At 55.6% G+C, this 25,965-nt stretch overlaps 10 protein-coding genes across 10 annotated transcripts; 4 read left to right on the top strand and 6 right to left on the bottom strand.

The window, feature by feature from the left end:
- Positions 1 to 1,153: 1,153 nt before the first annotated feature.
- B0I36DRAFT_241846 (uncharacterized protein) lies at positions 1,154 to 4,033 on the top strand (the record flags this gene model as incomplete). The annotated part of the gene is made up of 1 exon (XM_046149867.1): positions 1,154 to 4,033. One exon carries the CDS (start codon positions 1,154 to 1,156, stop codon positions 4,031 to 4,033), a length of 2,880 nt encoding a protein of 959 aa, XP_046013592.1.
- Positions 4,034 to 4,777: 744 nt separating this feature from the next.
- B0I36DRAFT_361531 (uncharacterized protein) lies at positions 4,778 to 6,004 on the bottom strand (the record flags this gene model as incomplete). Its single annotated transcript, XM_046158494.1, has 3 exons — positions 4,778 to 5,140; positions 5,309 to 5,476; positions 5,558 to 6,004. 3 exons carry the CDS (start codon positions 6,002 to 6,004, stop codon positions 4,778 to 4,780), a joined length of 978 nt encoding a protein of 325 aa, XP_046013591.1.
- Positions 6,005 to 6,402: 398 nt separating this feature from the next.
- B0I36DRAFT_319976 (uncharacterized protein) lies at positions 6,403 to 7,636 on the top strand. Its single transcript, XM_046153487.1, has 3 exons — positions 6,403 to 6,944; positions 7,146 to 7,158; positions 7,274 to 7,636. Exons 1-3 carry the CDS (start codon positions 6,713 to 6,715, stop codon positions 7,329 to 7,331), a joined length of 303 nt encoding a protein of 100 aa, XP_046013590.1. The 5' UTR covers positions 6,403 to 6,712; the 3' UTR covers positions 7,332 to 7,636.
- Positions 7,637 to 10,806, bottom strand: B0I36DRAFT_319975 (uncharacterized protein). The gene is made up of 2 exons (XM_046153486.1): positions 10,046 to 10,806; positions 7,637 to 9,970 (listed from the first exon to the last, which is right to left on the bottom strand). The coding sequence occupies exons 1-2, from the start codon at positions 10,334 to 10,336 to the stop codon at positions 7,748 to 7,750; spliced, it is 2,514 nt and encodes an 837-aa protein (XP_046013589.1). The 5' UTR covers positions 10,337 to 10,806; the 3' UTR covers positions 7,637 to 7,747.
- A 789-nt stretch (positions 10,807 to 11,595) lies between these two features.
- Positions 11,596 to 11,804, bottom strand: B0I36DRAFT_319974 (uncharacterized protein). The gene has a single exon (XM_046153485.1). The coding sequence runs from the start codon at positions 11,794 to 11,796 to the stop codon at positions 11,620 to 11,622; it is 177 nt and encodes a 58-aa protein (XP_046013588.1). The 5' UTR covers positions 11,797 to 11,804; the 3' UTR covers positions 11,596 to 11,619.
- Positions 11,805 to 13,906: 2,102 nt separating this feature from the next.
- Positions 13,907 to 16,105, top strand: B0I36DRAFT_361528 (Endonuclease/exonuclease/phosphatase; the record flags this gene model as incomplete). The annotated part of the gene is made up of 2 exons (XM_046158493.1): positions 13,907 to 14,849; positions 14,904 to 16,105. 2 exons carry the CDS (start codon positions 13,907 to 13,909, stop codon positions 16,103 to 16,105), a joined length of 2,145 nt encoding a protein of 714 aa, XP_046013587.1.
- A 903-nt stretch (positions 16,106 to 17,008) lies between these two features.
- B0I36DRAFT_430150 (uncharacterized protein) lies at positions 17,009 to 18,296 on the bottom strand (the record flags this gene model as incomplete). Its single annotated transcript, XM_046162525.1, has 3 exons — positions 17,009 to 17,028; positions 17,434 to 17,777; positions 17,974 to 18,296. Coding segments are annotated over 3 exons (687 nt in total), but the record flags the coding sequence as incomplete, so codon positions are not given.
- Positions 18,297 to 18,526: 230 nt separating this feature from the next.
- Positions 18,527 to 19,500, bottom strand: B0I36DRAFT_382767 (uncharacterized protein). The gene is made up of 2 exons (XM_046160936.1): positions 19,200 to 19,500; positions 18,527 to 19,130 (listed from the first exon to the last, which is right to left on the bottom strand). The coding sequence occupies exons 1-2, from the start codon at positions 19,429 to 19,431 to the stop codon at positions 18,991 to 18,993; spliced, it is 372 nt and encodes a 123-aa protein (XP_046013585.1). The 5' UTR covers positions 19,432 to 19,500; the 3' UTR covers positions 18,527 to 18,990.
- Positions 19,501 to 20,619: 1,119 nt separating this feature from the next.
- B0I36DRAFT_319970 (uncharacterized protein) lies at positions 20,620 to 21,989 on the top strand. Its single transcript, XM_046153484.1, has one exon. The coding sequence runs from the start codon at positions 20,966 to 20,968 to the stop codon at positions 21,788 to 21,790; it is 825 nt and encodes a 274-aa protein (XP_046013584.1). The 5' UTR covers positions 20,620 to 20,965; the 3' UTR covers positions 21,791 to 21,989.
- A 2,608-nt stretch (positions 21,990 to 24,597) lies between these two features.
- B0I36DRAFT_407314 (uncharacterized protein) lies at positions 24,598 to 25,935 on the bottom strand. Its single transcript, XM_046161839.1, has one exon. The coding sequence runs from the start codon at positions 25,789 to 25,791 to the stop codon at positions 24,778 to 24,780; it is 1,014 nt and encodes a 337-aa protein (XP_046013583.1). The 5' UTR covers positions 25,792 to 25,935; the 3' UTR covers positions 24,598 to 24,777.
- Between the last annotated feature and the right edge of the window lie 30 nt (positions 25,936 to 25,965).

The raw sequence follows: 25,965 nt of genomic DNA, 5'->3' as shown, positions 1-25,965 counted from the left end.
ATAATCCACAGCAGAGCGATCCTTCGACCAGTAAGTGGTGCATGACTGGAGTGAGTATCGAGAGAAAGTGGCCGATGTGCCTCCTTCTCGGCACCAAGATGGCGGTCCCGTCTCGAAGTCCATCGAAGCGATCTTGTAAACACAAGTCTAACAGGATCGCCACGACGTGAAGCTGTTTAGGATTCTGCCACGGGCAATGTGTTGCAGCATTCCGTGAGGCGGAAGACGGCTGATAACCCTCGCAATCACCATTACTCCAAAGCAGTCGGCCGTGACGCTGGTAGTGCTTAAGATTCTAGCTGGATCTCCAAGGTGCATGGCAGTACGCCACTGACGGAGGGCCCGCCGGGTTCCAGTGGAGGCAAAATGCGTGAAGCAATTGGCAAGGCGCTCCATATTTACGTCGTGGGCAAGGTTTTGCGGCGCACAGTGTCATGACGGCAGGCTCTCACGGTGTCATCGGCGGTTTACTGAGGCTGCAGCACGGGTCCCGTCCGTGTGTGGAAGCATGAGCGGCCCTGCCAGCCCAGTAAAGCGGAGTGCACGATTTTGCTGCAGGGTGCCCACCTTCAAGGTTGGCTCGACTTGTCTTGGGGCGGGCACCCGAAACACAACACACCCACCCGTTCCAACCATCCATCTGACCACCAGCTTCCATCCACCACCATCCCGCAAAATCCCTGACCAGGCACAACAACCTCACGCCGGGCTCCCAAGCACTACAACCTCGCCGTCTTCAGCCTCCCCCGTCGCACTCGCCAATTCCCAGTCCGTCTGGTTCTCGTGAGAATTCCCAGCGAGGGGGTTCTGCCAGGTACTGCCGCGGACCATGGTACTCGCCCACGCCTTGGAATAACCCCTGCACGACAACACCATCGACACGCGCTTGTACTCGCCGAGACGCCTCGCCCACCAAGTCGACTGCAAAAAGGCTCCGTTGATGTGCTCACAACTTGCCACATCGATTCATCCGCCGCCGCCGCGTGCGTCCGCCTTTCGGCATTAACAACCCCTTCCTCGGAGGCCATTTGCCCAAAAGTCACCACGGGGCTTGCCACCACGACTACAGCCGTGACTGCTGCCGAGCCGCAACCACTCGATCAGCTGCCTGACTCGGAGTCTCGTCTGGGTCGGTTCAGCCAGTATCAAGCTTATGCCTCGTGGCTCAGCGGCCGCCAAGCGACAGCAGGGTGCCACGGCCAATCGCGACATTAGACATGAGAATGGTTTGGTAGGCCCGGGAAAGCGAGTCTCGAAGCAAAAGAGCCACGGCCAGCTCAATGGCCCGGCCAAGACCGCCGAAAGCAATGCAGACGTCCCGAACCTCCCCACGCCTACCTCTCTGTCGTCCCACGCGCAATGTGCCAATGGCCACGCCAGGCCTCCTGCTGTCGACATGCCCGCCGAGCACAAGACTACCGAGTCTTTGAGGCGAGCCTCCATCGGTGGCTTTTCTGAGTCGTCCTCGTCCGCCACAGAGTCTTACCACGTATCGAATTCCGCCGTGAACCACGCCGCTCACCCCGTGGACCTCGACAACCACCGCCGCATCGATGTAAACGCTTCCAAGAATTCCAATGTGCACAAGGACACGGGTCCCCTCGACTTCGCCATGACGGTCCTTCGATCCTGCCCGCTTCAGGACACAATTGCGATCCTAATCATCCTGATGCAGATTCCTCCGATTGCTCTGTCTGGAATCTACATGCTGTTCACCCTGCTCACGTTTGTGACCACAAGCAACGGTCTGACGCTCAGTGACATTTTCGAATGGAACCTTGGCGCACCGTCTCTGGCTACGGTCGTGTGTGTAGACGGTATTGTCCTGCTCATCTGGCTCTTCCTCTGGGGTCCCATACAGCACGTCATTCTCGATCTCGCCCAGATGGTCATCGCCCTGGGTCTTGGTGGAGGGTCGGCGTCCCGAGATGGCTCCGCCAAGAATAGCCTCATCTGCTTGAGCATGATTCTTCTCTCACACACACTTCGTCACATGAAAGTCCGCGTGTCTCCCGCGGCATGGGCTCTCGGGAAAGCCCATCTTTGGGAGAAGCTTCAGCTCGATGACCCCCTGGACGCTATCGACTCCCTTCGGGGCTATGATAGGGTCGAGTCGGGGTGGCTTAGCTGGGTACGGAGTATACTTGCCATTCACATTCTCACGCAGGGTTTGGTGAAATGGGTTCGAGATTGGTATCTGAGACGAGAAAGACGCGATCACCTGGCTCTGAATGCCGCCGACCCCGAGGCAGGCAAGTCTTATCCGGGCGACAACGAGGGGGGCTTTGCGACTCCCGATAGCGACGCTGTGAATCTGCAGACCCAGACACCGATAAATACGAAAAAGAAACGAAAACAGAGCGCACAGATCCGAAACCGCCAGCCGCTGTGGGCGGCTCTGGCGAGCACAAAAATTGTTGTCGTTAAAGAATATGAACTTACTCAAGCGGCGGCCGAGTCTGCCGGCTCGAACGCTACAGATATCCATAACCTTGGAAATGCCCCTTTCAACACCGAGCCCGGGCAGATTTGGATCTCGTATGTGGGTTGCGACGAAGTATGCTTCAACACGAGCCACTTCCCTACTCCCAAGGCGACAAGAGAGGCGGCGCCCCCGTTCTATGTCCGTGTCAACAATGCTGCCTGGCAGCCGACAAGAATGACTCCGATAGCAGACGCCGATGAGGATCAGGCCGCAGGGACGAGGTGGAGTGGTGACATCTATGGGCTCACCCCCTTGTCCAACTACGAATGCGAGTTCGTCAGCACCGTCACTCAGGAGGTTATCTTTTCCACCAGTGTGCGCACCACGCAAGCCAAATCTGCTGATATCGACGTCACCGCTGCCAAGCCCACACCCCAGCGAACTCTCCGCCCCGATTCGCCCATTACGACACTGAAGACCTCAATCGCCGCGGCAGAGAGCAAACTTGCGGAGGAGAAGCTTCGACAGAAGAACCTGCGCAGAGACTATCAGCGCAAGTCCAACGCGCTGAAGAAGGAGAATGAGAAGCTCTCAGCAGCGGTTGTCTCTGCAGGTACTGGTGACGACAAGCTTCGGCAAAAGATCCAGCAGAACCAGACGCAGCAGAAACAAGCCGAGCAGGCAACCGCCAATCTCGAAAGCGAGCTCAAGGAATTCGAGAAGATCCCAGAGTCTCTCAAGTCTGCCTGGAAGTCGAAGCAGAACGTGTGGAACAACGAGAAGGCCCAGTACGACGGAGCCGTGGCTGCGTTTAAGAGCTTCAAGTCATCTGTCGAGAGCGGGCTGAAGACCCTGGAAGAGGAGAAGGCCGCACTCGAGGCCAAGCGCAACAAGATTGTCGCGAGAATTGCCAAGGTGGATGGAGAGCATGGCCGTATCGCTGATGCCAACGCCCGCGGGTTGGACGAAGCCGAACGCCGCAGGCAGACAAGAGAGAGCTACGAGGCCGACATTGCCAGAGTTGAACGCGACATGGTGTCCAGGATCAACGACAATGAAGCCCACATCCATAGGCACGAGCAGGAGAACAACGCGTTGCGTTCTCAGCTCGAATCATTCAACCAGGCCTATACGTATGCCTACGAGTATCCCGATGGCAGCGCTCATTTCTCTCCACCGGGTGCAATGCCTCATCCGCCTACCTCTGTTCCAGATGCGCCTGCTCTCAACCAGACTGCTGCCTGGAGCCAGAGCCTGTACAACACTTCTCTTTGGGGCCCATCACCTCTCGCCCCAGCCTTCACGCCGCAGTCTGCTATCGCCAACCGCAACATGCCCGCCATCAAGTCGCGAGGGCGCTCCTCCTCAATGCTTAGCAATGTGTCTGGCTTTACCCAAAGCAGCGCTACTGACGACGAGACCAACACCCCGTTCCGAGGCACCTTGTCGGGCAACTCTTACGGGTATGGCCAGTTTGGACGAAAGCCTAGCGATGCTGACAACGCAATCGGCAGTGATAGTGGCAGCAGTAGTGCTAGCCCTGCTGGGAGCGACGGCAGCACTGGCAGTGGCAGCATAAGGGATCCCATGAGTCCGCCCGTCGTGTGATCTGCAATGGGGAGCGCTGGCAGGAAGGCAACATGCGATTGCGGCTTGCTTGCTCGCTTGCTTCGTTTTGGTTTAACGAGACTTGATGGTAGTACCTCCTGACGATCGAGGGAGGATTGCAAAAGACTATCGCATGTCGTTACCCCGCGAAGCACGCTGGTCCACATCTGATCAGGGTCTTGTTGGGTCTGCTGGAGAGCATTTGCCGTTGTGACTGCCCAGGCTTACTGCAGAAGGGTTGCGAAGGGTATATGGGCATTTCAAGTAGATCTTTATCAAAAGCAGCTGTTGTTCTATTCTTTCACTCTGGATGTTCATCTACCGCCATGATGTGAGGTGTATGAGTCCTTTTCGTGATATGTATGTTTGAGTCCGACTGATGAAGAACCATTGGTATAGCCGGGCCTTCTTTTCTTTCTTTTTCTCTCCCCTCTGCCAGAGGACCTGCTTCTTGTGTCCAGTTGCGCTCAAAGTGGGAGGCATATGTGCGACCCAAGAACGGAACATCTATATACTTCTTCAGCCAGGACACGTACTAAGCGACCACGCCATCTACGCCTGTGTCTGATCTTGTCTAGAGCTGTATTGCATCTCTGCGTGGTCTCGACGTTCCTCCAGCCAAATAAATCATCCAGTCTACGAGGGCGGGGGCTATCCGTTGCCTGAAGTACCGTACCCAAGTACCCAGCACACTCCCCTTCTCCTCCTCCTCCTTTTTACTGTCTACGACCTCCATCGCTTGCCTCACTGCTTCGACGACCCAAAGTCCTCCTTTGCATCCTCCCGATCCCAGGTGTCCTTCTCCAGGTCCTCCACCGCCCGCACCAGCTCGGCGATCCTCTGCTGCGCGCGCCCTGCCACAACCTGCTGCAAGTTCCACGTCCTACCGAAAAGGGGCGCAGCGAAACCGGGGAGGTCCGTCTTGGAGGCGGCCTGGTAGTCGTAGACGACGACCGACTCGTCGGTGGTGGCGGCTATGCGGCGGTGCTTGTGGGTGAGGATCAGGGACTGGAGGTTGAGGTATGGTGTTGTTGTTGTTGAGGAGGGGTCTGTCACGGGCTTGGTGAGGCGGTAGTATACGCTTATGGTGTCCGGGTATACTATTGGCTGTATATGCGTAGGAATTGTGCCGGGAGGTTAGCATTGGTCTTTTTTTCTTTTCTTGATGCTGGGCTGGGCTGGGCTGGGCTGGGCTGGGCTGGGGTTTGGTCGAGGTGGTGGTGCAGATGGTGAATATGGGGGGCCTCGGATCATCAATTCGTGGGTCTCACTCACCATCTTGTACTTTGTCGTGATGCTCTGCATGATGAAGCCAATGTGCTTCATGGTCATGAGCTGGCGCCACTGCTTGGCGTTGGCCGGGTCCAGCGCAGCAAAGTGCAGCAGCCAGTTGACGCGGGCGGACTCGGCCCATTTGTTGTAGACTGTGTTGTTGACGTGGCCCTGGGTGATTGTGGCATTTCAAAGTTAGCATACAAATCATTTTTACCATACTCGGTGACCCAGAATCTAACGGAAACTCACAAAGCTGTCCATGTCGCCCCAGGCCACAGCATGGTTCTGCAACCCCATGCGCACATTCCCAACGTTGCCGGCCTGCTGCTGCTGCTGCTCGCCCATGAGATCCCCCGCCGCGAGGATGCCCGGCGTGATGAACCCGTGGCTGCCCGCGAGCAGGTCCCGCCACTCTGCCGACAGCGCGGCCAGGATCTTTGCGCTGCGGGCGACCTGGGAAGCGTCACAGCCAAAAGTGATGCACTTGCCTATGCGGCCGCGGAGGTCGTCGATCCATCTGGCGTTTGGTGCTGTTGTTGTTGATGATGTTGAGGATGACGGTGTTGGTGCTGTGGTCGAGCTTGAGCTCTGCCGGGCGGTGGTGCTGGTGGAAAAGCACATTTGGGACTTTGACCTGTGGGATGATGGGCTGCCCAGTACGGGCTTTCCTGCTGCTGGGGCTTCCCGGATCGTCATTCTGTTTGAGCCTGTCCAGAGACATCGCAATGCCGTCCTTGGGGACAGTCTGGCAGGTCTGCTGCTGCCCATGGGCCGCAAGGCCGCCGGAACACGGGCCGGCATGGTGTAGTGATGACGGCTTTCTGGGTGGCTGCTGGGGGAGGCCTTGGCTTAGAGACCGCAGAGCCCGTTTCGACTTTGAAGTGGCTTATCGTCTTGAAGTTCAAAATCCGGACTCCGCAAAGATCGAGACTGCGAGACTGGAAGGAAGGCGCGGTTGTCCACGGCAGAAAGCCGCCGAGGTCGTGGGGTTCGAGTTTGGAGAGGCTCCGTTCTTCGGGCCGGGGCGGCCATCATCCTCCTCCTCCTCCCCTTGGACCGTGGAGCCGTGGACCCCCCAGCTTTTCCCCAGCGGGCCGGCACAAACCACTTCCGCTGCTAACGTCATCTCCACACGCATCACCTCACCTTTACAAACACATTCACTCACTCTTGCCCAAGTAATATCAGGAGAATCAGCCATTGGCGCAACCTACACTGGCGACGGCTCACCGAGGACAACACATAATTCATCAAAGTTCCGGCAATCACAAGTCCCCGGGATCGCGACAGGGATTCCCAGCAGCCCAGACACCAGTCCTGGCAGCAAACCAGCAAAACAGCCAGAGACAGCGAGAGAGTGGAAAAAGAGAAAGCCAGAGGGAGAGAGGGAGATAGCAGGCCCAAATGCCTCCCCCATCAATTTCAACAGCAGCAGCCCTCCCCGCACCAAATCCCCAGCTCCGCGCCCAGGTCGTCGCCATCTACAAGCAGCTCCTCTACCTCGGCCGCGAGTACCCCCAGGGCGGGCTCGACTATGTCCGCCCTCGCCTGCACCGGGCCTTTATGGCCAACGCGCACCTCCGCGACGACGAGGCCATCCGCCAAGGCATCGCCAGGGCAGAGTTTGTCCGGAAGGGTATGTCTCCTTCTCCCCCTCCCCTCTCCCTCTTTCCTTTTATTCCGCCAAGGGAGGACCTCCAGATCTTTGCTCGTGGAGAAGTAAATTGTCGGGAACGGAGGTTCCCTGGGCATTGGGATCGCTTCTTTTTCTTGTTGTCGATGTTGGTTGGTTTGCTGACATTGTCTCGATATAATCCGGGGTTGAATGAAAATGCAGAGATTGAAGCCCTGTAAGACTACCTACCCTCTTTCTCCCCCCCCTCCTCATCCTCCTCTCTTCGTCCCTTCTCCATGTTCTACCGAAAACACCAAACTCACCATCTGGGAAACCAAAAAAAAAACCAGGTACTACCTGAAACGCTACAGGACACTACGGAAACGGTACGGCGAGCAGAGCCAATGACTCCCGTTTTTCTCTTTTTTCTTTTCCTTTCGTTCCTCCATGTGCCGTGTAGCGGTTACATGTGGCCGAGTGATTAATTGCCCTGGCGAGTATGGGCGCTTGGGTTCTTTGCTTGCCCATGTACGTATGTATACCATTTGGATCTGTATTGATGCCATCGATGCTACTGCCCGGAGGAGGACAATGAGACACGAATCATGTCACTTTCACAGTGTGACGATGCCCTGCTCTGAGGTATGGGCATCATCACATTACACAAAGACATCCCCACGTAGCGTCAAGACAGGATGTGCGTTGGAACCCAGGGTATCTTTTCCTATCTCTCTGAACCGTGCCATGTTTTTATTTTTCCTACAAGAAGCAAAGTCGTCGTGGCCTTTCCAATCCACACCTCCAGCGCTTTCGAAAACTCGCCCTCATGCCCGCTTCTTGGCACTCCAGGCGCCAACCTCGAGACACTCGCCCCAACTGGTACCTCCTTCACGCATAAGGTCGTTCATCATCTTGCCCACCCAGTTGTCCCACTCGTCCTGGCTCTTCCCGCTTGTCTCGCGCAGGATCGGCTCAAACGAGTGTATCAGGCCCACCACGGTCTCGAGCGCCGTCCGCCTCAGCGCAACCTGTAGTTCCGTCAAGGTCTTGGCCCCACCTTTTGCGTCCCCTGCCCGGTACTTCCCCTTGGAAGAGTCGATATAACTCTTGCCATCCCCCTTTGTGACGACACCGCCGACACCCTCGCGCTCCCAGCGGATCTCACTCAGTGGTACAGCCAGCCGGATCGAGCTGATGTCGGTAAGCGACTCAGCCTCCTGCAGTAGCCATGGCGTTATTTGTGTGTTGGGAACGGCAGACAGCCCGCGCTTGTCGAGCGCTTTGGTGATCCAGCCGTTGTAGTCGGATAAAAATGTGTTGGTAGGAGGGCTGAGTGGGGTATTGCCGGTGACTGTGTACACTCCCAGCTTGCCCACTTCATCTTCCTCATCATTGCCATTTTCTTCGCCCGCAGATGCTGGTCGTCCCTTGGCAACCGGCGCATGCGGTCGCAGCATGCGGATGGTATGGTCTGTTTCCCACAACTCAAGCACGCCCCCAGGAGCAGTCACCCGTATGTTCTCATCCCAAATCTCTGGCGAATCCGCCGGTCCAGCAATGAGGCACATGTCCTTGGCCATGACGAGATCGAACTCGCCGTCTGCAAAGGGCCAAGGTGTGTTGCGGACGTCGTGCTGTACAAACTTCCACTGCATGTCGTTGTCAGGCTTCGAATTGGGATCCAGGCCAGACCCGCACAGCGGGATGACATCCATGCCAGTGAACGAGACCTTGTAGCCTTTCTGATCAAAGTACCGATGACACATCATGCTCCAGAAGCCGGACCCACATCCTACTTCCAGCACCCGCAGTGGAGGCTTCTTTGCAAACACGGGAGATGTGATCGGACCCCCAAGCAGCTGAAATAATAGTAACGTGCGCAGGGATTGCCTGTGTAACTCTTGGAGGTCGACGGGCAAGGGATATGGAAGGCTGGGATCATTTATGTAGGTACGGTTATTGCGCACAATCAGCGGCTTGGGGCCGAGCTGGCGAGTGTTGCGCGTTGCCGTGGATGTCGTCGACACGGACACACTGCTGCCGCTCGCGGACGGCACCAGCGTATCACCTGAGGCCATGGAAGCCATGGACCCCGTGGTGGTCGAGCGCAAGGGCGCAAGCATCAAATGCGCGTTTGTAGGCGTCGGCATGGATGCGCCATCGACATGGACAGATGGATTTTTGGAATGGGATTGATGATGGCTGGAATTGCCCAGCGGCTTGCCAGTGTACCTGGCCTGCCCAAGCTCGGGGACAATGTCGTCAATGGATCCTCTCCTTAGTGCAGCTTTGCGCTCACTGGCATCGTGAGCGGCCGCCTGCTTCCCTGGTAGCTGTGGAAGTTGCTTCGTCCGCAGCGGGCTTTGTCTGGTGTACACTGGAGAGGCAGATGCGGCAGAAGACGCCCTAGGCCGACTGCGGAGGCCGGCGTGCTCGGGTGCGTGCTTGTCGTCGCCGTCGTCGTCTCGGGTATGAAGGCGGGGAAGGGCCTTGTTGGTGTCGGGGATGGAACCGTCAGGGGCAGTACGCGCCAGACGGCCTGCTCGATCCAGCGGAGCGGTAGTCGGACTGGTCACTGGAGTTGGGCGATTCCGCTGCGCAGCAGTCGCAGCAGCACCAATTGGCGAAAGCGAGAATGGAGAGGGGGGCGGGCGAGATCGTGGCGAGGCGGCCAGAAAGGGCGGGGTCCTGGGCGGCGAGGAAAGAGAAGTGGCCGCCTTGTGTAGCGGCGCAGCTGCTGGTGCAGAGGAAGAGGGCACGCCGTCCGCCCGGGGGCTGGAGGCAGTGGTGGTCTGGTCTGTAGACCTCTTGCGCGAGGCCGAGCTCCGTTGTTGGTGATGGGCAGGTCGAGGGTGATGATATTGATGATGATGATGTGGATGGGGATGGGGCTGGCGATGCTGCTCGAGACCAGAGTGGGCAACAGGCGGACTGTTGGCGCTGTCCGCTGCTGGTACGGCCGCCGCCCCTGTCTCGGACCTGGCCCGCTCCACCGCCGCCCCTTTTCCCACCGGTGCTCCAGGTATTGTCTGCAGCTTGTGCTGCTGCTGCGGCTCAGGTTTCGGTCAGCTTCTGGACGGTCCTCTCTGCCTGCTTTGCCCAGGCCACGCTACAACACATACCTTGGCCACTTGCATTGACGGACGGGCGCCGCCTGTCTGCACTCTCCCATTTGCTGCGGATGATGGCCGCCCAGTTGATGATGGCGTTCGCTGGAGATTCTCCACAGTCTTGCTGTGCTTGACGGAACTCGTTCGAGAGGGCCTAGACGACGCCATTGCGGACGCCTTTGTTTCGCTGATCTCGACCGTCGGCGGCTCCTTCTTTGTCGCCTTGGTGCCCTTCGACTTGTTGGCTTGCCGATATGCCTCGATCATCTCGGGGGTCGTCATCATTCCCATGCCTCCATCCATCGTCGCGTCCGGCCCCCAAACGGGAGCATGTAGCGACGGCCACGGCCTAGTGCGAATCGCTCCGAGTGGGTGGTTGCATAACCCTCGATATTGTCTTGGTGGTCAGGTCGACACTTGTTCTTGGTGCATTGGCCCTTTTTCCTCAAAAGTCGAAAACGAGCATTGATGGTATTTGTCAAGCTGCCCTGCCTCCTCGGAGCCCTGGTGGGAGGACGCAGGCTACGAGAGGGCTCGTCAATGCTTTTGTGTCTGCGTTTGTGGCGTACCAGAGTTCACTCCAGGCCCCTCTCAGAACCGCTGTCCGAGTAATGCCACCTTGTGGTCTGCTCGGCTGTGTTTTTCAGGTGGGGTTTGCTGTCCACGAAATCGTGACCCGGTTGCTATCCACCGGCCCGGCGATAGTGTATACGTAAAGAAAGCCGACTTGTCACTTTCTCGGGGGACGGGTCACTCTCACGCGGATGGAGGTGACAGCCACGAGGTAACGTTGTTATATACAGAGGCAGGCCGAGCAGGAAAGCAGAGGTCTCAAGACTAAACCACTCGGCACACAGGCGGTCTAAGCTACTCTCGTAGAGGTGCATCGCTATCATGCGCGATCCAGGGCGGCACAGCACCACAACTGTTCGTGCCAATGGCTCGCAGGTTCGTGGCGGCGTTCCCTTTGGGCAGTTGCTTGTGACGGAGTGGGTGGTAGCGAGGGGGGGGCCTACTCCTGCAGCACCAAGGATCCAGGGTCGGCATGGCGTGTCGAGCAAAGACGGCACCTTCCAGGGACCAACCCCCAAGCCGGGCCGGGGAAGAGGGGCAAGGTGGCCGCGTCCAGAGGCACCAGGCTCGTCTCACGGCCGACACCTCTTTTCCAGACAGGCAGCCCAACGTATTCAGCGTGCTATGAACCATGATGTCTCGCAGCTTCTTGCCGCGGTCGTCGATATAATTAGCGAACTGCTTGTCAAGCTAAGGCGTTGCCACCGTTGATGCTTGCTCGGACCCATGCTCAGAGGATGCCATCGTGCCGTAGTATCAAGTCCCCCATCGCGCCGATGTGGATCAAGTCTGTCAACCTGACAGGTCCCGAGGTCTATTCCGGCTAGGCCATCATGTACGTGGATAGGGGCCACACAGAGCTCGGCAAAGGCGAGAACATGAGCCGTGGAGAGACCATCCGCACCCAGCTCTTGGTTGGAGTCTCAGTAGGCGTCAGACTAGTGCAGTTGTCGACCAACCGGCATCTTGCGCACTTTTGTGAACTCAAACTTCGGCTACAATGCAATACCCGCCTAACGACCGATGGACATTTGTAGTCTACAGTCGCATGCTTGCGTGTGCAGACTCAGGTACTGCGTACGTGGATGGGCCACACATGTGGGGGTCATTGCTGGGTGCCGTCTTTGCCTCCGATTGGCAATGGTGCATGGTGGCAGACGATTGTCGTGATGTTGTATTGAGGAGCCCATGTCCTGTTTGGTGTGCTGTTTTTTTGGGCTGCGCTGCAACCCCCATAACAGGCGGCTGCGTTTCATGGCAGCCAATTGTTTGAGGTTGGTGCCTCTGCAAACTCGCCAGCCATACGGCATTCTTGCCAGCCACATCCGAATTGGCGGACATTGTGACGCTGCTACCGAAGGATTCGTGTTGCCGTTTCAGCTGCCGAGGAGAATATAGATAGATAGTATTCGGGACCTGAGCAGGAGAGTGGTATTGCACAACTGAAACAACCAACTGGTGAGCCTCGACGCTGGACTCCAGGCTCACATTGGTTGGAGCAAACGGTCGTTCCAGCCTGTCCATCGCCACAGTCTGTGGCTCTCTGATTGCTGAGCTCCAAAGAGCATTGGACATGGGACAAATCCCACATTCAGGCCTAAAGTTCCCAAGCACGCGAGCGGTGTTTCCACTGTAAGCATCTTTGATTACCAAAAGAAGCACGATTAGAGTTTGAAGGAGTCACAGCTGGCGCCTGCAGCTCCCATCTACATGACACTAGACCCCCAATGCATGTTGGCGTCGCTGGTGGCCGCCTCAATTAGGAGAGCCTGGACCGATGCGGCAAGGCACGTATTGTGTCAACCGCAGGGTATTGAAATGGTGGCCGAGGCACAATTCACTTGTACCAAGTAATCGCTACAACACCTGGGCACCATTGACGCGCACAGATTCACAAACAGCACGCGTACTTTGGTGGCTGAGCTGTCTATGAATCACAAAGGCCGACACCCGGAAGGGCATGAGCTGCAATCACGGACCTGCTCAGGTGGCAGATATCTCCAGGGCTTACTCCAAGCCTTCCAGGGTTAGACACCAGGGAGGGACTCAGCTGGCTGGGGGACCTAGCTCCTGTGCAGAGAAGCTCAGATCCAGCTTTAGAGCTTCTTCGAGTCCATTCTGTGGCGGTGCAACCAATTGCGGCGCAGGTCTGTATCCGCCACATCCAGTTACGTAATCCACATGGTGCACAGAGCACGGCGAACAGAGTCTCGACTGCAGGGTTTGTTCGTGAGGCGATGAGGTAAGCAGTCCATTGCCGGCGTCGCCTGCCCTGCCCCGGCCTGGGCAGAAGAGAAGGCTGGCGAAGAGACCAGGCCGCATCACGAGCAGCTATGCTTGTCAAACCCAACTCGAATCTGGCCCAGCACCACGTCGCCTCAACATCAACACCAGCAGCATTCTTCCATAGCCACGCCCTTGGTCGCCATTGACGGCCTGCGGCCAGCATACTCTTCACGTCACTCCCTCTGATTGCTTTCCCTTGCGGCCACGCCGTCGTAAGTCTAGCTCCGACCACCCCCTCCTCGTCCCGCACCACCCACCTCGCATCGCCAGTCTTCCTTGCCCTGCCCAACCATTGCTGGTCCCTCTTCTCACAGTAACATCTGCAGCGCCCAGTACTGTCCGTCAACACACCCGGCGTCGTGCGCGTCACCTGCGACTGCCGCCTCCGATAGTCTCTGCCGAATAACGACGACACCCTGACATCCTGTAGCAAAACTGGCAAAAGCTGCATTGCTTTGGTCTTGTGCTCAGCCCTCAGTCCACGAAAGGACGTCCCTCTGCAACCTATCCACCGCCGACTCCTCGCCGTTGTGCAGGGCGCAACGTCGTTTCCGACCACGCTTGTTTCCATGCGGCCACAGTCAGCTCCGGACCCTTATGTACTTTTATGGACACCGATCTGCCGACTAGTCCTCCACGATCCTTCTCCCAGCCACAGCATCTGATATCCTCCGAAGAAGTCTCAGCTACCCCAGCCCATCGTGGCTCCGTGGCCTGCTCGCGTTTCTGGCACGCACGACTGGGCTGCAACGCACCAGAGTAACAGCTTCTATGGCTGAGAGACACGGTTTCCACCACCCGCAGCACCGTCACGTCCAGCACCAAGCACCTCAACATCAACGCCCGCAAACTCAAGCTCGACACGCGCAAGCCGCTTCAATATCACGTCACGCCTACGACCCAAACAGCCCTCAGCAGAAAGACACGAACAACATCTCCACACTGCCAGCCGGCGCACCATCCGAGAACCCCGCCTCGTCCACCTTAGCTGCGACCCAGCATCTATTGCACGCCATGTACGGGCCTAATCATCAGCAGGGCCACGCCTCGCGCCTCAATGGAGGCGTGCCAGGTGGCCGCGGTATGGCGCCGCAGATGATGTTCAATTACGTCCAGCAGCAGCAGCAACAACAACAACCTGGGGCCCACCAGCATCACACACATCCGCAACAGCAACAGCATCAATCAATACAGCAGGATCACATCGGGCACAGCGCAACACAGGGAGCGCTCGGGCACCACTCGGGATTTGCTTCTGGTCTCATGTCCAATGTAGCTCCATTTACTCCCGGCAGCCATCAGAACGGACATACACCGGGCCCGCGTGGTGGTCAGGCGCAGCGCTTCAGCGAACACTGGACTGAGCAGACCAAGGCGGCCAAGGAATCAGAGCAGGCCCACAAGATGATGAAGGAGCAACACCAACCCCACTACTTCGCTCGTCTGCGGGCCTCGGAGAACAAGGGTATCGGCCCAGCTCTCAATGCCAATGCTGCCGACTCCAACGCAGACGGCGAGGAAGACAGGGGCCGGCCGGCCAACATCGAGAAAGCTCTGGACAGACAAGACTGGCTCAACCTTGACTTTAGTGGCCAAGGCCTCAGAAACATCTCGGTCACCCTGTTCAACCACTACGACTTCCTCACCGAATTGTACCTGGCCTCCAATGACCTCTCATATCTGCCTGCCCACATTGGACAACTGCGCTCGTTAAGACACCTCGACGTCTCGTACAATCAATTGCAGGAGCTGCCCCCGGAGCTTGGCATGTGTACTCCTCTTCGCCAGCTCCTCCTGTTTGAGAACAAGATCACCACTCTTCCTTATGAGCTTGGCGCGCTCCACTTCCTTGAGCTGCTCGGCATACAAGGCAATCCGATCACAAGCGACCTCAAACAAAAGATTGTGGATGAGGGGACGAAGAGTCTCATCTCATGGCTGAAGGAACAGGCACCTGGTAAGACCCGCCGAGCCCGAAAAATCAAGACGCATTACTGACGTATCAATTTAGTACCCCTTCCGCCACAACCTCGCATGCCTATCACCATACAGGAGGAGCCGGCCGCCGACAAGGAACGGATTCGGGTTCTCTCGTGGAACACGCTCTGTGACAAATATGCGACCAGTACTCAGTACGGGTACACACCAGAGAGCGCACTCTCTTGGGAGTACCGCAAGGACAGCATTCTGCAAGAGTTGCGTGACCGCGAAGCTGACATCCTCTGTCTCCAAGAGACCGCAATGGACGCCTTCGAGGACTTCTTCGCCCCGGAGCTCCACAAGAACGGGTACAGGGGCGTATTCTACCCCAAGACGCGCGTGAACCATTTGCCAGCCAAGGAACAACGCTACGTCGATGGTTGCTCAATCTTCTACAACAGCGACAAGTACATGTTGCTAGACAAACAGATGGTCGACTTCAGGCAGACTGCTATTAACCGTCCCGACATGAAGTCGGCCGATGACGTCTTCAACCGCGTCATGCCGAAAGACACTATTGCCGTCTTCTGCTTCTTCGAATCGCGGTTCACTGGCAATCGGTTCATTGTTGTCAACGCCCACCTTTGCTGGGAGTCCTTCCTTGCCGATGTAAAGGCCGTTCAGACGGGCATTTTGATGGATCTTGTCACAAAGCACTCCGAAAAGTACACAAGAAGACCGCCGATTCCCATCCATGAGAAGCGGCTGAAACCCCGCCCATCGGGCGAGGAAGGCGTCCCTCCCAAAGAGTTTCCAGAACCCGCACCAAGTCAGGAGTACCGTAACAACACAGACATTCCCCTCTTTGTATGCGGTGACTACAACTCAATGAGGGACAGCTCTGTGTATGAGCTGCTGGACAAGGGTCGCATCCCACCGGATCACCCAGATCTAATTGGCCATTCATACGGCAATTTCACACGGGATGGAATTGAGCACCCGTTCAACCTACGCAATTCGTACTCGGCTCTCTTCGGCACTCCGGACGAGCTCACCTTTACCAACTATACGCCTTCGTTTTGCTGGGTCATAGACTATATCTGGTACACCACAAACACGGTTGATGCGATAGAGCTGCTCGGCCCTCCGGACTACCAGTATCTGAAGCGCGTTCCAGGATTTCCCAATTACCACTTCCCTGCTGATCATATCCACATCATGGCGGATTTCGTCTTCAAGACGCGGAGGGACAAGAAGTCTATCGCGGAGCAAGGTGGTCCTTCAAGGTCCTAGGACGCCGCGTAGCTGCCATCAACACTCTTCTCGGGCAATGTCTACAGCCTCAAGGACTTGTTCTTCATACCTGTATATCTAGCTCACAACTCAAGGGGGGTTGGCATCGGATGCCACGCATCAGTAGTGTCTCGCGCAGTCTGGCGTGCGGGGAGCTGAGTGTATTCCTTAGAAGCAGTGAGTGTTGGGACCAGGCGGGGTTCACGGCGAATTCCGGACGTGGTTTGTCCGAGGGGCGATGATTTCACGAATCTCTCTCATATTTTGACAGGGCTCTCTGGATTTGGACATATCGGCATCTTCATTTCCTGTCTCGGGAGTTTGGCTGGCCGCCTGGGTCTAGAAGAGTAGCGAACAGCAATGGGTAGTGGTGTATGTCTTTGTGTTAGCAATATCGGGCGGTCAAGGTTGCCTGGTCAGCGCGTCTATAGTATCTTTTTTGGGAAGCGACAAGTAGCAGTAAGAGGAACGAGGCTGGCGCGTTGTGCGTTTTTGTTCTTGTGGTTTTCACCATCCCGCGATGATTATTGCGCTTCGTCTTCGCGAGCTGAGCTGAGGGGCGATGAATTTTATTGCGGATCTCTGCGGTCCTTCCGCGTCGCCACTTCTGCTTCCGAGGTTATGCCTCAGCCTACGAGCTTCTGGCTCAAGTGACTATCTTGTCTTGACATCTGGTGCTCCTGTTTCTACCTACGGCCCTGGAACACGCGTCATTCCCGATCCACCAGATGGTCCCCCATGGGCCATGCCTGCCGTTCTCCCCAATGAACCCCATGACGTTGCTTCTGAAATTTTCGCTCCACCCGATGCTGCTGGCTTCCGCCCAAGGTAAGGCCTTTAATCGCGGCAGCTTGTGCTTACGACGCCTTTGGCGCCGGCGTACGGGCAGGAAAGGACTCCTGCGTTGTTGCCTACGGTGAGTGCTGTTGTTGTGTCGCCGTGGCAGGGTCACGAGGAATGGGGTTAGCCTTTGCATACTATATTTTCGGGATCGGGTGTGTGTGTGTGTGTGTGTGTGGATGAGAGAAGACAAGAGTTGTTTGGAAATATGTGGTTGTGGCAAGTGCATGTTTCGCCAAAACGGTCTCTGGAGGTTTTGTCGCACGCTGAAACAGAAAACGGTGAAGTAGGTATCTAGCAAGTAGATAGGGCGCATGCTATGAAGGAAAAGGGGCAGGAGTAGCAGAGGAACAACGAGATCTCGAAACGCGAAGGAGACCACTGACGCAGGTGGGCAGCAGGCAAAGCCATACAAAAGCAGACTGATGAACGCAAGCAAGTAATTGAAATCGAATCACAGGGCCGAAAAATGATCAGCAACAACTCACCAAGGTCCTGCAGCTTTCTGCCCGAGTACCCGGGCGGCCATGACAGCGCGCCCTCGCACTGCCACCGCAAATGCCGCGGGATCAGGTTCGGGTCGTCCGGGTCCCCGACCTTGTCGAGAGTGGCAAAGTGGCACGGGTCTGGGTACCAATCCATGTTGTTGTTGTCGTCGCCGTTGCGGCGGGCGGCAGGGATCTCTTCTGCGTTGGAAGCGGTGGCCGCGCTGGTTGTTGCTGCGGCATCGAGATCGGTGTTCGTGCGCGCGGAATTGAGGATGGGCCGGTCCTTCGGAATGGACTTGGGATCTTCGGTGCGGTAGAGCCAGCCTTCAAACTCATAGTAGCACCTGTTAAGTTTTATCTGGTGTCAGTTTATAGGTACATCTTGACAAATCAATGAGCAACGGGTGAAAGTCTGTAGTAAGTGTTCGGTGGCAGAGTATAGTGACACAACATGGTTGATAGCACGCATGGGGAATCATCGTTTGAACGGTGCGAAATGACGGGAAATCTAGGTATGGCGAGAGATCCATAATGACATACTCTTCCAGTCCGATCTGCGAGCACACTTTTCCCTCGCTCACAGCAGGATCACCTCCCGTGCACCGCGCAACGAGATACAGCTGGGTGTTGTCTTGGGCGGGCTCGATGTGCCAACTGCTGCAAGTGTTGTTGAAGCCTGGGTAGAAGTCCCTGGCGCTTATGTCGTCATGGCCGTTGCTACTGTTGGGTACGCCCTCGGCACGAGGAGTAAGCAGAGTGCTATCCGCCTTGCTGCTGATACTTAGGGCGTAGTTGCCGCTGGCGAAGGCGTAGAAGAGGATTAGGTGCATGTGAACCATGATGTAAACCATGATGTGAACCATGATGTGAAGAATCGTCTCGTTTGTCTAGGTTGCGTGCGGTCTTGCGGATTGGGTTTTTGTATGTATCAATCTTAATCGTGAGATTCAGTGGCTCGATGTGAGGCAGGCAGGGTAGTACTTGATCTTGTCGGTTTTGTGTCTCCCACGGATTGCTAGTTTGACAAAGAGCGGCGAGGTGGTAGGGTAGGCACACGAGATGTAGCAGGATTTAAGCAGGATCTAAGAGAACAAGGGCAATGGACCGGAAGTCATTTGCAAGGCATGCGGCCAGTTTGCTGTGCTATACTTTGTTGGTCAACAAGATTGTTGGAAACAAACATAAGTCAAGTCGACCTAGTGCCTGCTCCTTATGACAAGAATGCAATCCATCTCGCCACCAACAGATCCTGACTTGTCGCATGTCCCAATAATATCTACAAAACGTGCTGTATGCCTTCATTACCACGATCTCAAGCAGTCGAGTCTGAGCAGACATCGACTCATATTCTGACCCAAAAGATCAACAGGAACGATATGGTAACGCCAATTTGACAGGCTTCAATGCACCTGGGTCGAAACAAATCAGGTCGGCTCAAGCAAAGTCAGACATGACAAATTGTAAGGGATGACTAACGACTGGACATGCCGAGTGGTCCTGCCAGTCATACACTATGATACTGCGTGACTTTGTAGCTCAGAATCAATGCCTTGACATTTATGGAGCTGCAACGATGGAAAACGCGACGTAGGCTGCGCGGACAGGTGCGCTGGTGCAGACGAGATCAGCAGCACCAGGAGCTGTGGGTTGGACAGGTGTGCCTTCATCAGTGCAGTCATCTGTGGTATGAACAAGGACTGTATACAAAGTTAGCTCGGACTCAGTCATAACAGCACCGCCAGGGTGGAATCCTTTTCTCATCTTACATTCCCAGCGATCAAAGCCGTGGATTGCGATCGACTTGAAAGCGAGAGGATACGGGGTGCACGGCTTAACTCGAGATAGCACGATTGTCGCGACGCCCTGGTTGTCTGAGGAGCACCCGACCTCACCGAATGTCCTAAGATCACCAACATAAGGATCGCTACCAGGGATGGCAGCGGCGTTGCCGGCCGCAGCGCTCCCGCACACTAACGCAAGGAATGTTGTGGTTTGCATTGTGAAGATCTCGACAGTGGTCTGTTGAAGGACGGCGTTCCCCAGATGAAGGGTCTATGGACGAGGTAGATGGTAAGGCGTAATTATGATGGAGGTAGCCACCGCTGGGTTTTGTCATGTTTTTATGATCTGACATGTAAGCATACCGTGTGGTCTCGTGTCGATGGCGTTGAGGCCCAGCATTTCCAGCAGCACAGTGCTGCCATTCTGCTCGCCCGCCTGGCGGTCTGCAAAGGGCAGAACCACCTGAGCTACGTCCGTTCATCGAGTAACAACACATATCCATTCACAGGGCATGGGTTTCTCCTCAACAGTCGTTCCGGAGAGCGTGAAGACAATCTGCAGCTTGCCCGTGGAGCTCGTATTGGCCTGCAGTGCCGACACTTGTGACACAAATGCATGATGCTCCAGCAGGACGGCACAGTTAGCTCAACTGGGAAGGGTCTAGAAACACGAATTCACAACTGACGGTGCACATGATGCACTGCCGTGTTGATATAGTAACAACCGTCCGCAATTCGGGGCAGGAGGCGACGGCTTTCGATGACGCAAACACGGCGCAGGTCCTGAAATGGCCTGGGTTTTGTTACACACCGGATCGACACGAACGGGAGCTCTCGATCAGCCAGGCCAGCGGTTCTGGACCAAAACGTCCGTCGGAGATTTGGAGGCGGGTTGCCGCTACGCCACAGCAGGTCGATTATGCATGACCCGCCGACACGAATCTGTTGAGTTGCACCCAATGTCAGGTGGACCGACATGGCTTGGAAGTAAGCTCTCAGGGTCAGTTCTGGCGGTACATCGATACATTTTTGCTTGTGGCCATGCAGGCAGGGCCAGGACCATCAAGACGGCGTCAGAGAATCGACCGGAAGCGCGCCTCCGCTTGAAACCCGCTAGCTGAAAAGATCGGAATGCCCAGAAGAATCGAGCCAGCGTGTCTATCCAAGTGGAACGCGTGTCTTCCATGGTCTGAAGGAGATGACGGCCGTCTTCCTCTCTTGAAGTGGTTGCCATCATATCAATCGGGCTCTGCCATTTGGACTTGAGCATACAGGCAGGAAGGGCCCATCTGCATGGCAGGCGCAACCCTGCACGCCATCGTCCATGCAGCCAACAGCACCAACCAACCAAACCCGGGCTGCTCGCCCACCTCCAACATCCTGTCCCTGGCATCTACATACCACCACCAGACTTCGTGATCCAACATTGCCAATGATTGTATCGCTCATTTCTTGGAGACGGGTCGAACATCGCCACGCAGTTGAATTCAGTGCTGCAATTGCCTTCGTGCAGCAGAACACACGCCACGTTAGCGCTCCACCAACGTCTGTCCGCTTTGGCCATCACGAGCTTTGTATTTGGCCCCTGCTCAACGCGCCTTGCAACAACGGTAGCACAGCTTGAAGCCGTCAGTGATCTTTGTATAGGCGCATCGCCATCTTTTGGAGGCTTGGCGCGCTGTCGCCCGTGTCACAATCTCTCGTGTAGCGCTTCCGTGCTTCGACTACGCCACGGCCTGTGACACCAAGCCATGGAGCAGAATAAGGGTCTCTCTGCATCACGCTGGGCGACTGGTCCTGGCCTATTACGGCCACGCCGACTCGCCTCTTCACGCGGCTCGTCCCCATCAGAGTTCTCCAGCACCACAGACTCTCCCAGAGACCAGGACCAGCTCCACTCGTGTGATGAGCGTCACCTTTCGCGCTTTCTTAAGATGGCCAAGCGTCTTAAGTGGAAGATGCCATTTCTTGAGCTTGGGTACGCAAAGGCAACCAGCAGGGCCGGCCTCTCGCAGCAGGACATTGAAGAAAACGAGATCAACTTCAAGCTCGACTATTACGAGTACTACATTTTGCTGGAACAGGCCCTCGTGTCTCTGCTTGCTGTGTACGGTGTTGCCATCGACCGCCACGCCGCACCGACTACTACGAAAAAGACCCGCTCGCCTGAGCGCAGCGTCGAGCCGCCAAAGCCAGAGTACAAGCACAGATATCACGCCAATGTGATTTCAGCCCTCGAAAGTCCGCTGACTCCACTGGGCGCAATTTTTGGCATCGACCCGGTGCGTAAGCAGCTGCTCCGAGCTAAAGAGCTGCGCAACCGGTGGAAGTATATTGATGACGATGATGAACCATTGTATAATCAGCCACCCCCACCGCTAGAGTCATACAACCTCGACGAGATCCTGCAGACGGTGCAACTTGCCATCGAGCATGGCTATGAAATGGCACAGAGAGATGTTGAGGACTACCAAGTCAGATCTAGGGCCAGTGGGAAATTGCAACCATCGAGTGAACCCCCCTCGAGTCAGGATTGGGACTTCATGGTCAATGCCATGGAGTGGGAGGCTATTTGAGGATCCGCGATGAGCACCATTACTAAAGTAGTGCTTTTCGGAAGTACTATATGCATTGGGAAACAAGACGCTGTCCCTGTTATCAGACAAATACTGGCAACAGAGATTACAGAGCATATATACACCACATAACGTTGATCTTCCCGCAGAATCTGTGACAAGAGGTCGCGGTGATAGAGTTGCGGAAGCTTGTGAGGACGAGATTTAGGCGTTCGGATGTGGCAAAACATCATGGGCACCCTGCCAGGCTCACAAGTGTTGATGTTGCATCTTCAAAGGAAATTGTCGTCTCCGAGAGCACTCATTGTATCAAGCTACGGGCGACTCTGCCTTAACTGGGACGTTCCAATACGTCTGGCGTGGAGATTCGTTGTAAACCTGACACTCCCAAAGGAGTGCTCTCAATAGTCAAGTCACGCTCCAGGTATTCTTGCCTTTTCCTTGCGCAACATTTCAACCAACTAACAGCTCGGCCAAAAGATTCTAGAGGCTGCTAAAGGTGCTGCCAGTGCCGATGCCGTTGAATGAACGCAGCGGGGACGAGAGAAGTAGTAAGAACAGCAGCAGGGTCCGCGGCGGTAGTGATGGCGTTGCGGACTGGTTGGGAGTCGTCTTTTTCTTTTGCTTGCAGGTGTTTCGGCCATGTGTCTCTATTGAGTGAAGATGGGTACTTCTGCGTGTCTGTATGTGTGTGTGGTGAATTTTCCTCGCAAGAGAGAAATGTCCGTGATGTCGAGAGAACTGACAGAGACGCGATATATCAAGACGTCCAGTAAAGTCAAGCTTGCCTTGCTCCACCCCCCCCCCCCCCACACCCCCCTTTGCCGCTGATATTAACGAAGTCGTTGGCGCTGTGGAGCTGCCAATTCCTCCCGCCCTCGGAATTGGCGCATGGAAAGGGACCTTTATGGGGGGTCGGCAAGGGTGGTCGCTCTTGAGAGGGGGGTGGAAGGCGAGGAGGGCCAGGGTTTTCATTTTTGAGGACGGCATTTCTAAGAGAGAGAGAGAGAGAATATGTGTGTCTAACTGCTTTAATCTCTTTACAAGCTGTTTCTTTTTACCTTGGCCTGACGAAGTTTGTGTAAAACATTTGGGCGAATTTTGAGTATTTGGATCTGGTCGAAGGTGAATAAAGACGAAGCTTTGGGAGCATAAGCTGACCTCGGCAGCGGGAAGAACGCCGTTGGTTGTGGGGTGCGATAGAGTTGTGCTGAAAAGAGCATAAGGCAGGCACAGAGAATAATAGCCTGCTGTGGACGAAAGGGAGGGAGGACCGAGAGATTACGGTTGATTGCATTTGGGATAATTTGTGTTGTCTCATAGTCCTAGACTTGGAGGACTAGCACAGATTATGGCAACTCTGTCTGCTTTTTTGGAGCGTGATGGACGGGTACAGGAAGCATCTGTCGTCTCAAGTTGACTTGGTTTTGCTTTACTCGGCTCATTGAGGAGTGCATGTCCAGCAGCCGGACGTGAACGAAGGGGCGGCCGCGGCGTGCATATGGCAGGAGCCCATCGAACGGGTAGGTTTGGATGCTTGACACATGAAATTGGATGCTTCGAAAGCTGGGAGCTCAAGACCCCAACTGCTTGAAGATGAAGAAGCATCGTTACCTTTTCATAGTTTCGTGTCCAAGTTTGTGGAGGCCGTGTTGTATTGGGGGTAGGAGGATGAAAGCTAAGTTGTGCTGAATAATACGAAGTTGCAAACCATGATGTACCGTGACGGGATTTGGCTTTGCATTCACACGAATGCTTGATGATCAACGTAACCCAGAACAACACGTTGCTTACGAAACAGTATCAATGATGATGATATCGTGGCGATTTCGCTTCTTGTACAGTTGCCAAGAGTGTCTTGCACCCACCATTCTTAACCCAAGAACCACCAAATTGGCCCACACCTTGTCTCTGAAACTCCACGCCCGTTTGGTAAGGCGACGACTCATGAGCAAGCACATTGTATACTCTACTCCGAACTAGTCAACCTTACCGTGTGCGATTAGTTGCGTGTTCGGAGTCTGTTTTACACTGTATCTCTCAGATGACAAAGAGAACCATGGCCTCGTGGTTGTAACAGGTTTCAAGTCCCCCCTTCCAAATAGGTCTGTCCATGCGGTCCTTGTTACAAACGACGCAAAAAGATCAAACAGATCGCATACTGTGGGCAGGCAGGCAGGCAGGCAGGCAGGCAGGCAGGTAGGCAGGCCCTGGCGGTGTAGCAAGACTGCTGGTGCTCGTTCAAGCGAGGCCTGGCACGCTAAGCATCAAGCCTCCCAAGCTGCATTTACGGATCGCGCTGCTGCACCCTCAGGTCTAGACTGATTGACTGGCGCAGGGTGTGGCGCACGTGCCAGAGTCCTCTGAGAGATGATCTTTTGGTGGTGAGCAGCAATGGTGCGCAAACTGGCTTCAAACAACGCAAACTTGCTCATGGGCGTAGTGCCCGTGCTGGGGCCCCCTTTTGCCCCAATTGAGCACTAACCAGTGGCTGCTGCAACTGCTGATTGGTCAAGGTGCGCTGTTGGTGGCCTGTCTCAGCCGCTCTCCTCGTGAGCTTGTTTCGCAGTTGTACCTAGTGTACGTACTGTATTTACTTTGAGGAGCGTACTGAAAGTACATGCTGGAGGCACAGGTGACCAGGCCGCTGATGACACGATCAAAACATGCTCAATGTAAAGGGATTGTACATTGCTGATCACAGCACGAGTAGCCACTGAAAGGGGTTTCCCATCTACAAAAGACATCCTCTTCGCTCGTCAATGAGACCGATGTGCAGGCACATACATACACAAACTGTCCACCAAGGTGTCTGTCTATCCTGAGTCACGCACGCGTACCCAACCAGCCATCAAGGTTGCAAAACCACACAAACGTGTTTTAGAGCACAATAGACAGCAGACTAGAGAACAACATCCTCAAGTCCTGGCATTTAAGAAAAAATCACCATCATTCACTGAAAGTCTTCTCTGAATTGGAACGACATTCTAAACACCATAGCCACGGCCACCATCAGTATTACCAGGGACAATCAACAGACTCGTCAGAAACACTGGAAATATGTGCGGAAGAAGCTGCAACACTCCCAGGGCGTCACTAGGCGGCGCCCTCGTGGTTCTCAGACCACCACCGCCGTCAACACAAGGCACAACCCGGAAACTTGCAGCACCGCTACAGCACCCCAAAACCCCCCGGGCAAGCAGAACATATTTACCGCCATCACCGCCGTTATCCCCAGGCCGGACCGAGGAGGACTGCGATGTCGAGTCGAAATTTGACAGCGAGGGTGGGCTACCGCCACCAGCGGCAGCAGCAGTACGACAGAGCAAGAGCCGGACAGACACAGTGCCCTTCTCGGGCTCTCTCATCTTCCACAACAGCCCAGACATCACCGCCGAGAAGCCTGTCGTCGGGCAGAGCAACACGGGAAACTGGGCGACGCACATGACCTTTATTTCCACCCTGCCTGCCACTTCAGAGCCAGAATCAGAACACCACCCATCAGCACATTCTACACCACCAGCAGCAGCATCATCATCCCCATCATCATCAGCAACAGCAGCAGGAAACCTGGAAAAGCAATTGACCTGGGACAAACACGACGACCACCACCAGGCACAGATATTCACAGTGCATATCCACGCCTCGGGGAACCTGCTCGACTCCCCGACCACCAGCCCCGTCCTGCACTCTCTCAGTCTCAACCTCTCCCCCTCTTCTTCTTCTTCCTCTTCCCCACCACCACCACCACCAACAACATCTAGTCCCACGTCCAGCCAGGTTCTCAAGCCAGAAACACCGCAGCCGCAGCAGAAGCAGCAGCAAAGGACACTACTCCCAGCACCCCTCGAGATCGGGGTCGGGGGCCAGGGCATCATCGGGCGAAGAGTGACCGTCTGGCGGCATGTGGGCCCGCGGCAGCGGCGGCGGCGGCAGCAGCTGCAAGAGGAGGAGGAGGAGGATGCAGAGGAGTCGCCATTCTTGGTGGCCGAGGGTGTCATCGGGTTCAACTAGAAACGTAGGACCTCCTCTATTGACTAGATTAAACCTCGCAAACGAGAAGCCTTGCCAAGGAGTGCCGAGACGAGAGAGGTGAACGGGTTACGTAAAATGGAACTCCAAAGTGTACACTGCATTGTCTGAAACGATCTGGTATTAGAGGTGTGAGTGGGGGA

Source organism: Microdochium trichocladiopsis (genome assembly GCF_020744255.1).
Source record: "Microdochium trichocladiopsis strain MPI-CAGE-CH-0230 chromosome Unknown B0I36scaffold_4, whole genome shotgun sequence".
Lineage (NCBI taxonomy): Eukaryota > Fungi > Ascomycota > Sordariomycetes > Xylariales > Microdochiaceae > Microdochium > Microdochium trichocladiopsis.
Note: the sequence above shows the minus strand (reverse complement) of the source record. Positions and strands in the feature narration are given on the sequence as shown.